The sequence below is a fragment of the Phaenicophaeus curvirostris genome, chromosome 20, assembly GCF_032191515.1.
Source record: "Phaenicophaeus curvirostris isolate KB17595 chromosome 20, BPBGC_Pcur_1.0, whole genome shotgun sequence".
Taxonomy (NCBI): Eukaryota; Metazoa; Chordata; class Aves; order Cuculiformes; family Cuculidae; genus Phaenicophaeus; species Phaenicophaeus curvirostris.
The window spans coordinates 10,840,562-10,854,610 of NC_091411.1; the positions used below are offsets into that span (position 1 = coordinate 10,840,562).

Genomic DNA, 14,049 nt, shown 5'->3' on the forward strand with positions numbered 1-14,049 from the left:
TCTCTTCCAACCTGGTTATTCTATGATTCTATGATTTTCTGCTCACCCAAAAGAACCCATTGCCCCGCAGTGCTGGGGGCAGAAGATGCCCAGAGACCCCCTGGCAGCAAAGCTCAATCCAAGGTCTGGGCACTCACCTGCACAGCCCACAGAGGTGTTTTTCTATCCACCCAGAAGATGTGTGACCTGCAAAGAAAACGTAAGATGGATCTAAACTGCAGCCCAACCAGCAGTGCCTTTACCCCCCACCAAATCTGCATCACTGATGCAGAATCCAGCACAGGACTGGTACTGGTGCTCCTGATTGCCATGTTTATTCAAGCAGCCACAGGAGTTTGTCAATAGATTTGATCCTGGGATGCTGCTCCACGTTCCTTGAGCAGCCCCATCACCGTGAAACAACCACGAGCAGCTGCCAGCCCCAGCAGCATCCGTCACTGCATCCTGCAAGAGCCAGACCCCAGCACGGGAGCAACCCTCCACTCACCAGTTTATGTTCGTGGACTGGTTGAACGCTGTGTAATTCTGCTTTTCGCATTCCCAGCTAGGAGAAGAGAAAGACAAAGCAGGGGAAAACAGTCAGCAAGGGCGAGGAAGGAAAAGGGGGGCTGGTGTTGACTCTCTGGGCTCATGGGGTGTTCTGGCCCTGGTCTGATGCTGCGGGAGGTCCCCAGATCACACTCCCATGGGTCCAAACACACATCAGTCCCTATAGCCAGGGCTTTCCTCAAGAGCCTGTCTCACAGAGCCAGGTTTTGACATCTTATTACTGGAGAAAAAGACCCATCAGGTACCTCAGCCTGTACCAGGGATGCTGTGAAACGTTGATGCTCACCGGGCAGGGGGCTCCCTGTGCTCAGTGCTCAAATGCAGGGCTGCAGCTGGCAATTAACAGGTTACAATCAGCAAAAGCTGCTGAGCTTCGGCTTCTGGGACAAGGCTAGCTGGGTGCCAAGCAGCCAGGCAGGCAGCAGTGAAGCCAAACTCTCCCCCTACCTTGCTGTGAGAGATGCGTTCCCTCTGGCCAGCCTTTATTTTGCCACAAAGCCTCAGGGAAGTGGCCTTTCCCTGAACTACAGCTGTGACAAACCTTTCCAGGACGTACAACCATGTCACACTTAATTCCTACAGGTTTGAATCCCCTTTTGGACCACGCAGGTGTACTTGGTAACCTGCAACCTTTACAAACAGAAAATCAAATTGCTAATTCTCCTAGCTCTTGGTAAAAGCCCTACACCGTACACGAGCTAAAGAGAGCAAGGACACATTAAAAATAGGCTTATAACGAAACACAGAGCAAAGCTGATGAATGTAATCATCTGTCACCTCAGGGATCTAAATGGCAAAACATATTTCCTTCCCAAACGCTTAAATGGGATTTAGCATAAACGTCTTCAAGGGCATCAGGATTCAGTAAATACTTGCACGGTGATGCCCTGTAATCATGAGATCTCGCCCGTGACCAAAGGCCACGTCGCATCCCTCATCGTTTGAGCCAGGCAGCACTGGGGAATGAACGTGACCCTGAATTTTTCTATCACCTCCCCTTCGTGTGCCGCGTCGGGCCAGCAGACGCCTGTCCCCAGCGAGCAAAGCCCGCCAGACCAGCAGGGTTGGCTTAAAGTACCAAATCAAACAGCTGGAGCAGATAAAACGGGGCTGTGCAGGTGGCCATGGTGGCACTCACCAGCCGATGCCCTCCTCCGGGTTATCGAGCAGGACGCGGACGATGTACAGGAGGCAGGTGAGCAGCTTCAGAGAGAAGTTGAACAGCCGGATCCTCAGACCTGTGGCGGAGGGGGATGCAGCGTGGGCCGGCAGCGCACCCCAGGCACCCCATAGCAAAACCTCTTTAATTCCCCACGAGCTCTGCAGGGCCCCCCAGATCCCCCTCGGGATCCCACTGAGCCCCAGGGGAGCTGCAGGAGCCCCGGGGCAGCACGCAAATGCTGCTCACGCTTTGCCTGGGGCTCTACACGTCCTACCCGGTGTCAAATATATAGAAGACTAATACAGAAATAAATAACGATGAGTCAGCTCCTTCCCGGCCCCAATAAATGTGACAGGCAAACGAGGGAGCTGCTGGAGTGAATCCCCTTCATTATCAGGAATCCATTAAAAAGCATCAGGCAGTCAGGGCCAGGGCTCCACTCTGCTCTGTGCGCTGCTAACGGCTTTGCAGGACGAGGGGTGGCGAGCAAAAGCTGCTGCTTCACCCGCTCTCCCTCCCGAGCCAGTTCATTGGGTCATTACTCAAACTACAAGTGAGAAATTCATCACATTTTCATTAAAAACTTCCCCGCGGGCATCCTGCCGTGCTGCGCTCCAGCTTTTTAACGAAACGCCAGGATGCAAAGAGGGAAAGAAAATGTGAATTTATAAATTAACGAGTAGGCTCCCTTCAGACAGCTAATGACGTCGCGGAGAAAGAAAATAACAACACCATCAGTCAAGTGGAGGCTAATCTGGAGGGCTGAAGCTGTGAGCAAACTCACCGCCTGCCCTGGCTGTCCCCACAGCCACCAGCATCCCTGCGGGCACGGGGGTCATCGCTGGCTCCGTGGTTGGGATATTTGCTCCCTGACCAGCCTGGGCAGCTCCCAGTGCTCACCCTGCTCCCAACCAGTTTGTCCCAGCTGGTTCTGTGCTGCGTTTGTCCCCAGTAAGCAAAGGTGACAGGCAGCATCGCCGCCTCCCCGTGCAACCACGTCCCCCAAGCTCGGTTGGCCAACACCCAACAGAAAGAACAGGCGGCAGCAGAACTGGGGACCTGGGGAAACAGCCACCAGCAGATGGCAATGGTTTCTGTTCCCAGGAAGACCCAAAGCAGCCCTCGAGCTCTGGCAGGGTTTGGTTTCTCCCAGCACACCCTCGGGCTCCGTGCGGGGAGCACTCACTTGATCGCTGGTTTTTGATGAAGAAGAGCTTCAGCCGCTCCTTGAAGGTGTTTTCATTCACGTAGAACTCGACCTGCACCCTGTGAGGATAAAGCAACCAGAGGAGCCCATCAGCAAAGTGGGAGGTCAGACCCAGAGCCCCTCTGGAGTCCTGTCCGCCCACCCCAGCTGTGTGACCCCCCACCTAGGGCAGCTCAGAGCTCAGCCCTGGACCTCCAGCTGCTCTCGCTGTACCAAATCAAGGTACCACCAACCATGAGCACCAAGACATGGCACACTGATCACTGCCAAAGTGGCCAATGTGACCTGCGGGGACAGGTCTGCTTCAAGTTAAGGGCTTTTCTTTCCTTCACGTGCAATCAGCTGATATCAGACTTGCAAACTTCTCCTTTCCTACACGCTTTACAACATTCAAAGCCTCTCAGAAAAGTGGTGGCCTTGGAGCAGTTAACCCCAGCGATGTTCTGTCTTCTCTGAACCCCACGGCTGCAACAGAGCTGGAGCTGGCAAAGGGAACATCCCCAGGATGCCCATGTGCTTGCTCTGCCCAGGCAGGAGAAACGTTCAGCATCGAAGCTGTTAAAAAACAAATGTGATCTAAAAGGAGAAAAAGTCCCTTTGTTGCTAAGATACCACATTTGGCCATTTCAGAAGAACCCAGGAGCTGCCAACCAACTCTGAACGTCACTTGGCATTCGGGACAAGGCACAGTGGCAGAGAGCCACCCACCGGGGCTCCGCGCAGAAACCCACGGGGAGGAGCTGCAGGGGACACTGAAGATGCCCCATCCACTGCTGCGACCACCACGGGCCCTTCTTCATCTTCATCTGCTCCAGATTCCATCGCTGACCCCATCCCCAGCCCTCCTGCCGGTCTCCACGCACCAGCTGGATTCCCACAGCCCCACGGACAGTCAAAAGCCTCCCCGAGGCTAGAGGTTCCTCCCCACCGATGTCAACGGGGTCTGGGATCCAGCACACCTGGATCCAGGGTGTGCAGGCAAAGCTGGTCCTGGCTCGGTTCATCTGCTACCCAGCAGCCCTTTACAGTCTCCCCCACACCAGGCAGGGCTATAAATTATGCTCCTGCCTGCTAAAAGGGATTGTTTCCCAATGTCTTGGCTTTAGACTCTGAGCAAGACAAAGTGTTTATTACTTTTACAGCTGATAACAGAGTTAAGTGCAGCAAATTAGCCATTTCTCTTATTTCACTCTATCCAACAAGACCCTTAAACTAAATGCCACTACTATTACTAATTTTTTAAATGCTTGGAAGAGGTCACTGAGATCGCATTAATCAGGCATTTTACCAAGCCAAGGCATAGGCTAAGGTGAGCAAATTCGCAGAGACGGTCATTAAACCCAGAACCCTTTTAATTTTGCCTATGCAACGCCCGTGCACAAGCGACGGCGGCTCCAGCCGAGCGTGCAGCCCGGTACACACCACCAAACCGTGATTTATCGGAAAGCAGCTGCTACTCCCTCTGACAAGAGAGATAAACAAATATTTACCGAGCGTTAATGCCAAGCTGATCAGGCAGCAAATTGGAAAGGGGTTTTATGAGACCCCCCGTGTTCAGGAGTCCCTCATCCTCCTTGCACCCACTGGCCTTTCACAGCCGGTCTCACCGCTTGTGGGGAAACTGCTCGGCGTGTAAAAAACACAGCACACCCCTGAGAGCTCCTCAGGGCTTCTCGTCAACTCCTTTATGGGGTTGAAAACTCAGATTTTTAATTTACAAGGCTTTTATGCATGAAAAGCAAATGCACAGAGAGAAACCCATCACCTCGAGCACAACAGCTGAGATGAAATTGTATACAGACTGTTAAACTGTGAGTGCTTCTGCCACAAGCCAGTAAGTGTTTTCTGGCTTAACCTGCCTTGGGGTGTCACAGTGGGAACCCCCTGGCGGCTGCCAGGAGCCGGGGATGGGCTCATGGTGGCTGATCTGCTGTAAGAGCCCATCCCTCAGCATCACCCTAAGAACCTGGACCAGGTGCAGCCCGGCGGGGGGTGAGACGCATCTGCCTGAGCCCCTCTGTCTCTGGAGCTGCTGTGGGCAGAGCCAAGAGGCTCCACACTGCGGGGTCAGCTTGTCCTAGAATTGTAGAATAGTTTGGGTTGGAAGGGACCTTAAAGATCATCATGTTCCGAGCCCCTTTCCATGGGCAGGGACACCTCCTGCAGATCTCACACACGTTCCACGCATCCTCATGGACGCAGCCCAAGAGGAAAGAATCAGGAAATTTAACTGTGAAGCAAACATTGAGCATCCTTTGCCCATGAAGGGGCACACCCCTTGCAGACACTGCACCCTGCCCAGGTCCCTTGGTGGGATGTCACACACAGAGGTGACGATAACCAAGAGATACGGTGGGGCAGTCACCAACCCTGCTAGGACACTTGGTCCTTGCGCTGGTTACAATGCCAAGGGGAGGGATGCCCAGGCACAGCTGGCAGCACTCAGCAAATCCATCAGCAGCATCCTCATCGGGATGCTGAATAGCATCAAGAGAGGCAAAAGCTAAAACAGAAAACGCACCTGAAGCAGCAGCAGCAGGACTGCACCAAGAATTTACCACACTCCAAACGCTCCCAGCCAGCAGCAGCACAGACAGGGGTTGAATCTGCATCTCCCCGGGGGCCCCAGCCCGGCTACTGGGCAGGAAGAGCAGCCAGAGGGCTTTACACAAAACTCAGCGCGTCCTCACCAGCCTCACTCGCTGGCGTGAGGAGGGAGCAGGGAGGTGGGTGGGTGACTACGGACCCCGCGGAGGGGATGGCGAGCACCGAGGAGCGAGTGGGAGAGAATTGATGAGCGCCAGCTCAGCCAGCACGATGCTTTAGGAGCAAGCGGTTATAAACAGCTTTAACACGTGTTAAAATGAATCGCTTCCAAAGTCAGACTTGGCAAATGATTTATCTGTGTCAGAGCATAAATCAGTTGGCCGCGGCTGCTCACGACACTGCGCGCACAAGCTAATTGCTCCTTCTCCTGATTAAAAATGCTCAGGAAATGCCAGGAACTGGCTGACAGCTCCGTCGTGAGCGCTGGGCACCCCATTCATCAGAATCCCTGGGGACTGAGACTCCAGGGAGGACGATTCCTCTCCCAGACATTCGCCTCCGTATCGAAGAAACAAACAGCAACATAAATCTCTGTCGCCAGACAGATGGTTTGCTGATCTATAGCGTTGCAGCCCACCTCAAGACTATGAATATAAGCACTGATGGATAAAAGAACTGAATGATTAGAGGATATCTAACTTTTTATGACAAAGTAGCCCGTGTATTCATCCGTCACAACGGCCGCAGGAAGCAGAAACTCTTGGAGATCAACTGAAGCGGATCTTGGAGAGGAAAGGGGGTGTTTATCACTGCAAGGAGATGAAGACATAAAAGCATGTAGCAAGAACATGTTCCTATGGAGACAATCTGCCCTTGCTGCTTCCTGGGCTGCACCCCTGGAGCCGTGTGGGACCCCGGAGCCACAGAACCATGGAATGGTTTGGGTCAGAAGGGACCTTAAAGCCCATCCAGTGCCACCCCCTGCCATGGGCAGGGACACCTCCCACTGGATCAGGGGCTCCAAGCCCCATCCAACCTGGCCTTGAACACCTCCAGGGATGAGGCAGCCATGGTTTCTCTGGGCAACCTGGCCACGCTGGTCCTCCAGCCAAGCTCCAGAGAACCTACGGGTTGACCACCCCACGGGGCTTCTGTCTGCAGGAGAAGGGAAGGCAGAGCCAGGGCTTGGCATGAGAGGGACCAGGACACCACGGTAACACGGCACCACAGAGCCAACCCACGGCTGAGCGGGTGATGGCTTTTACCAAGCAGCAGCAACCATCTGGAAGTTTCAAAGCTTCTACTCCATTTCCAGCTGAAGGAAGGAGATTAAATCATCTAAAACGTATCCTTTAATTTTGTTGTCAAGAAGTTAACTTCAAATAAAACCCAAGCTCTGACTGCAATACTGCCCTGAGTCACAAACCGCTCTGATTCCACAGCATCTCAGCGGAGCCGGTCCACTTAAACTGCCTTCATCCTTGTCCCCACAGCCTGGCAGGGTTTAATGGTCAGACTCGATGATCCGGTGGGTCTTTTCCAACCTGGTGATTCTATGATCCCTCCAGCCTGGCAGCGCCGAGGGGCACAGGCAGCGACAGGCTCTGCGGGCAGGGAGCAGGCTGAATGCCGCTCCCCTCGCCTCACCCCGGCTGAACCTCCCGTGCCGCACAGATAATCATCACAGAACAAGTTTAGTTACAAGCCCTTTGCTTAGAAGTGTAATTACCGCTATTATGCACTTCATAATGCCTGAGCAATTTCATTTTCTTCGCTCCGTTATTTATTGTCCCTTATTAATCTAAGATTAGAGGCAGTTTGTTCTAAGATGATGAGCTCCTAAAAAAGACACAATAGTTTGTTCAGGAAAAGTGCAGAATGAGCACAGCCCGGCTCGCCAGCATTAAAATAGACACAGAGAGCACAGCCCCAGCGCCTGCCTTCCCCAGAGAGCTGGGGATAAACACGCTCCCCTTAAACACAAGTGAACCACGAAAAATAGCGACGCACACCCAGCCCCACGCACTGGGGCAAACCCGTGCGGGCAGGGATGGGGGGACAGAGATGGACCCCGAGTTCTGCGCCCCCAGGAGACTTACATGGGCAGCTGGGTGCAGGCAGCTCCCCTCCGGACCCCGCGGCGCGTGACAGACACCAGGCATGGCCCGAAAACTGAGCCGGCTCCAAAATCCAGCAGCCGGCCAAGAGAGCGAGCAGCCACCCCCTGTGCCAGGACGTTGACCAACAGCTCCCTGCTGCTTCCTAAAGGGCTTAGGTACACAGGGAGCTTTTGTTCTGTTTAATAATAGAGACTTCTCGCCATAAGAAGCGTATTTTCCAATAGATACGGCCCTTGAAAGGCAAGAAAATATCTCAGCATCCCTGCACAGCTCCGGTCCTTGCTCTCACACTCTGGCTGGGAGGGAAATGCTGTTCTTGTTCCAAGAAAATTCTTGAGGAACGTCCCCCGTCATGTGGCGGGGGGGGGTGGTGGTGGTGGAAATAAGTTTGGGGGTTTTTTGAGAAAAAACAAACCAAAACAAACCCAAAATCCCTGCAATCTGATGGCTGCCAACACCCACCCCTGCCAAGAGAGTGTAGTTTCAAATGAGACCCCACGTCATCCCCCAAGCCTGGCTGAGCCCGCGGGACGACTCTGCCTCCTCCCTGCAAACACACATGGGTCAGATACATAAGAAACGCAGCTGTGGCAAACAACTGAAACTCCAGATGGCCCAGGTGGGCTGGGCTGTGGGTACCAGATGCAGCCCCGGGGAACGGGAAGGTGAGGAGCAGCCCTGGAAGTGCAGCTCTGCAGTGTTCCCTGCTGTGCAAGGAAAAAAATTTTCACGGAAAGGGTCATTGGGCACTGGCAGAGGCTGCCCAGGGAGGGGGTTGAGTCCCCTTCCCTGGAGGGGTTTAAGGGACAGGTGGACGAGGTGCTGAGGGACATGGGTTAGTGTTTGATAGGAATGGTTGGACTCGATGATCTGATGGGTCTTTTCCAACCTGGTGATTCTATTCTATGGTTCTCCAGCAGCTGCCAGCCTTCCCCATTTCCTTAGGAGATGCTCTTTCCTTTTTGCCACGGTTTTCTTGATGGCAATAGGTATTCAGGTGCAGAAACTACAGTGAGACAGATGACCTGAAGCAAGCTTTGCACACTGAACACATCCCTGTGATCAACAGTTTGCCATCCTCCATCTATCCCAGGGCGAGCAAAGGATCGGGAAGCTACAGCCCTTCCCACCTGAGCTCCTGTCTCGCTGGTGCAACGAGCTGCTCGTGGTTTTGAGATGGAAAGGGGGAACGACTGCGCGGCTCTGTGTGTGTGTGTGTATAGAAAACCTGGGCGCCTGCCAAAGCGAGAAACAGGGAACAGGCTGCCCCCACGCTCAATAAGCGGTAATTGAACAATTACTCAAAGGAGGAGGGTTGTGGATTTCCACAGGGCTGCAAGGAAACGGCTCACCAGTGCTGCAGCCAGGAGCTCTCCTCCATGAATATCTCGGCTTCTCCAGGGGGTTTGCAAACAGCCCTGAACGTCTCTTGCTGCAGCAGCTTCTGGCACATTTTTAAAACAAGAAAGTACAAAACAGCCACAGAGGGACCGGGAGCCACGGCATTGCTTGCCTCTCCCACCTTTGGGGGACAAACCCCCCACCCTAATAATGCTGCTGACCTGCAGAGGGAAGGGGAAAGGGCAGAGTCCCAGCCAATCCCCATGGCTCGTGGTACCAGCCAGCTCTGAGGCACCCAACACATCCTCCACCAGCCTCTCACAGGCACCATCGCAGCCACCGCGACATCAAACGATGATTAGCAAAATTGAGTTCCACACCAATAGACGTGCTGCGCTGGGACCCACGATGCTGTGGCAAACATCACCCCTGGATCAGCTCAAAAACTAGTTTCTTCAAGATTTCATGCATTTACCGTGATTATAAACCAGTAAAAAAGCATCTCCTGCTTTATTACCAAGTGTGATTTTTGCCCAAGGAAAAGGAGAGCTATTGCCAGCCACTCTGCAGCAAATTAAACACAGCTGGATGCAGGCAATGTCATCCTGGCTCCAGCAGTAACACCGCAATTTTATTTTATGGGGATGAAAAGCAAGCTCCAATCAACTGCTCCTGGAAAAACTCTGCCCAAAACTGAGGCCACTCATCCTGCACCAGGAGATGAACAAAACCCTGATCTCAGCCGCACAAGCTCTCCCGTGTCTGCAGGACAAAGGCAGGAGGCACCGCACCGAGGGCACATCTCTGCGGAGCTGGGGATTGGCCCTGGCACATGCTGTGGGAAAGGCTTCACAAATCCAGAGTGATAATAAAGAAATCCTCTCCTGGACCTGTCTTTCCTGGTTTTTTTTTCATTAGGAAGGAGACACTGCAATGAAAATGGGATTTTTACGTTGCAAGAGCTCATCGATTCCTCATTCCCCAAAGGCAGCTGTGATCTGTCTCCCTGATGCACTCAGGGGTCAGAGCTGAAGATCTCTCCATGCAAATGCCCTCGGTACCAAAGAGCAAGCAGTGATGAGGTACTGACCCGGCAGCCCCCAAGAACACAAGTTCAGCTCTGGAGTGAAGCAGGACACGCTGCTGGGTGCTCCCAGGGCTGCTCAGGTGCCTCCCCAGGCTGGGAGCCCCAGCTCGGGGCTGTCCCTGAAGGACAGAACTGCTCCTGCTAACCAGGAACCGCAAGAAGGTGGCACAAGGAGAGCATGGCCAAGAGGAGCATCAAGGGGCTCCACACCGCGCCTGCGTACAACCCTCCCGACACGCCTGCACGCCTCGCTCAGCACTGTCCAAGCACATACGCCTCCAAATATATGACCTGGGCTCATTGCCCAAGTCATCTTCCCACTGCGTCTCCCATCCAAGGTCCCAGCGGCCTCACGGATGCACGGAGAAGCCCCAGCGCTGCTCACGTACAAATAATGGCACCACTTGCTCTTAAGAAAATAATAATAATAAAAAACCTTAAACCCCAGGAAGAGCAGAAGCACCAGAATAACACGCTGAGTTTTGTTGGGCTCATTTGTTTTGCAACATTGGAGATTGACACTCATGAATCGGCTCCTGTAATTGCTTCTGCTGATGAATCTGGATTGTTTAATTAGAGTCTGCGCATGGAGCTCATCGCTAATGGTTAATCATCAATTTGCTGCCACGGTTATCACTTCTTCCCCAAGAAACTTGTCTGCCTCTGAGCACAGATAGTCCTCCCCGTGATGGAATTGCTCTTTCAGAAGGGTTTGCTGGTCCTGTACACGACTCCTGTATCACAGAAAGGGTCACTGGGCAGTGGCAGAGGCTGCCCAGGGAGGGGGTTGAGTCCCCTTCCCTGGAGGGGTTTAAGGGACGGGTGGACGAGGTGCTAAGGGACATGGGTTAGTGATTGATGGGAATGGTTGGACTCGATCTGGTGGGTCTTTTCCAACCTGGTGATTCTACGATTCTATGATTCCTCAATGCCAAGAGCAGTGAAGGACCAACCTCATGCTTATCAGCCCCCTTAAAAGCAGAATAACCCATCACTAATTAACAGGCGAGGCTCACCACTGCTCTTGGCCATGAACACTGGGCTCATGAGACACCATGCACACACGCCCCGCACAAACACCCCAAACTGGAAGGAATTTGCTCTCTGGAGAAGACAACTAGCTTTTCCTTGGCCACCGGGCAATGGTCCCCGGGACTGGGGGGGTAACGGCAGCCCTCGCCCCCTCCCCGCCGCGCCGCGGTGCACTTACTGTGAGAAGGAGGAATCCATGCTGAAGTCCTCGGCGTGAGGCCTATAGAGCAAGAGCATCACAGGGGTCAGGGAAAGGTACGGAGCTGAGCCCTGGGGAACAGCAGCACCAGAGGGACAAACGGACACCCGGGAGCCCGTCTGAGGGTTGCACCGCGCTGCGATCAGCCCCTGCTGAGGACCCCAGGGTGGGGATGCTGGGGACTCGGTGATGCTCTTGTGGCTTTGGCCCCTTTAAAGACTCAGCTCCATGGATAAAAACATCTTTTATGCTTTTTCGATATTTTTTTTTTTGTAATGAGTGTCTCGAATTGCATCACAGCTCTGCCTCAAACCAGTGCCACACTGCAGAGAAATTACAATTTGAAAGATGCTGGTCGGGGTGATTTTAGGAACCTAACATCGCATTTCTCCTACACACACCCTCACAGAGCTGATTTTACACACACAGGTGATGACCAGAAAAGGGAAAACACAACAAATAAACTCAAAATAAAACCAGAAAGGAACAATGAAGGTAACACTGGGGGACATGGAAGGGGTTAGAAAGAACACAGAGATGTCCAGGAGCGGGTGGGAGGTGAAGGGAACGGCTCTGCAAGCAGCTCCCGCAGAACTGGTGCTTGTGTACTGTGCATCCTGAACAGAGGCAGCAGCACAGTGCTGAAGCAAAATAAAAAAAAAATCCTTTTGCAAAACCAACACAATTTTCAAGGTATACCCACCCCCGGTGATGGCCCTGGGTGCCCATCCCCATGAGCGTTATCCTCCTGGAGCAAACTGGAGCCCTGCCCTGCCTCCCAGTGCCCTCTGTCCATCCCTTGTTTAACCTGGGTCTGGCCAGTCAAGGAATACAACCAAAGCAAAGAGGGCGCTTTCAGCTCATAAAGGTTCTTCTTTTACATTGCTTTGTGCTTTATGAGTCCGCCGCGCTCCAGAACAGTTCAAACTAAATAAAAGCAATAAATTTGTATTTCAATTAAAACCTGAGTCCAAAAGGAAAGCTAATCCATCCCCCAGCTACAAGACGCACAGAGCAGCTCCCTGCGACATGATTTAGTTTGCTACCGCTCTTCTTTCATTATCTGAGTGAAGGCTGCAGGGAGGAGCTCGCGGCCCCGGAGCTGAAATGCCCGTGGAGTGCAGGCTGTGCCAGCCGAAGCCACCATCCCAGGTGGCACCGACAGTGACACCCCCCACGGCAGACCCAGAACACCCATGGGAGATGCTCACTTAGGAGAGATGCTCACTTTGGAAGAGACGTTGGGGACCTTGTGGGGAGGGAGTCACGGAGCTGGGATGGGAGCTGAGAAAGGGGTTTGTCTAGACAAGAGGCTCCCACACAGCCCTGCTTCTCATGAGTAGGCGACTCCACGCCAAGCCCAGCTGTGAACTCTCCATGGGAACCACCAGGACTGAGCCTCTGCCTTGCTCCTGGCCTTCAAGGTGCCCACAGAGCCTTCCACAGGCAGCCCAGCACCCTTGGGTTTGGGCCCCTGGGGCTGCAGACCCAGCCTTGGCCACAAATAATGAACTTGTGAAAAGAAAGTCAGTGACCTGCCGTCTTCCCCCTGCTAACTTTTAACTTCCCTGTGCGTTAGTTCACACCTAAGTGGTCTCTCACACCATCCCCCAAGCAATAACAGACTCTGGGGTGTGTCCATCAGCTGCACCATCCCTCAGAGCAGCCGTGGCGTTTATTAACAACAAACGACTCAGACTTTCTCCAGCTGCAAAGCAGAGGCAAGTGCAGCCCTGGGAAGGAGCCCTGCCAGCTCAGCCTCCCTCCTGCTAAATTGGATTATCCCACATTAGCAGCAGGGGCTGTTCAAGCCCCTCCACTTGCATTTGGTTTTGAGCAGGAGCCTTTTATGCATTGCAAGAGACGTTTATGGGAAAGAAACAGCAAATGATTTGGTTTTCTCCTATTCCACTGCCAGCTGGCAACCGGGACGACTGTACCAACAGGGGCTTATTTCAGCGGCAGCTCCCCAAGGCGGAGGAATGTTCCTGAAAACCAAACAGCCGTGGCACAGTTTATCACAGAGCTTGGTAAGGTCCTGCAGCCCCAAATCCAGCTCTGGGATGAGCTGGAGTTATTCCCCAGACAGGCAAGCGATGGGCTCGAATGGCAAATAAACCTCTTGCTCACAAAAAGGTGCCGTGAATCAATGGGAATCCAAAGTGGTGGACAGACCATAAACCTCCCCAGCTGCAGCTGTGGTCACTCTGTGCCACTGTTAAAGCACATGAGATAAAATAGTAACAAAAGGGTGCTCTTGGCTTCCAAATGAATGAACTCCTTTATGCCAATCACAGGGGGTGGAAGTGACCCTGAGGTGTCACACTGAACCCTCTCCTTCCCTGAATTCTCGTAAATAGTCCAAATGCTGAAAAAACATGGAAAAATTTAAAAAAAAATAATATCACTCGCTTTCTCATCTGAAAAACAGTTGTTTCCAAAACCCAAACACTTTTTAAAAGCTTCAGTGTGGAGAGCTGGGTTTATTGGGGCAGAGCCATGGGATGCTCAGCATGGCCCCGTGGCCGAGCCACCCCGCTGTCTGCCAGGCACCATCCTCAAGCCTGGGTTTCCCACCTGGCTCCAGTGACCAACATTGCACTGGTCCCAAAGCCTGGTCCAAGCAGAGGTGCCAACCAGCTCCAGAGGGGCTGCACAGCATCCCCTGCTTGCTGCTCCTCCCAAACCCCACCCTGGCCTTTATGGACTCTGTGGTGTCACTTATCTCACAATTAATCCAGGTTAACAGCCAGAGGGGACTCGCAGAACCCTTTTATGCACAGTCTCACTTGAAAGGAGGGAGTA

At 53.1% G+C, this 14,049-nt stretch overlaps 1 protein-coding gene across 2 annotated transcripts in view; it reads right to left on the reverse strand.

Moving 5' to 3' along the window:
- The window catches only part of KCNT1 (potassium sodium-activated channel subfamily T member 1), an 84,873-nt gene that overhangs the window by 21,855 nt on the left and 48,969 nt on the right, over positions 1–14,049 (reverse strand). The window contains exons 2-6 of one of the 2 annotated variants that reach the window (XM_069873349.1): positions 11,224–11,265; positions 2,898–2,977; positions 1,688–1,787; positions 488–544; positions 138–186 (exon numbers count right to left, since the gene is read on the reverse strand). In XM_069873349.1, the coding sequence (XP_069729450.1) occupies positions 138–186; positions 488–544; positions 1,688–1,787; positions 2,898–2,977; positions 11,224–11,265 (328 nt within the window). The remainder of the gene's footprint in view (positions 1–137; positions 187–487; positions 545–1,687; positions 1,788–2,897; positions 2,978–11,223; positions 11,266–14,049) is intronic. The other variant, XM_069873348.1, reaches the window with a different exon arrangement.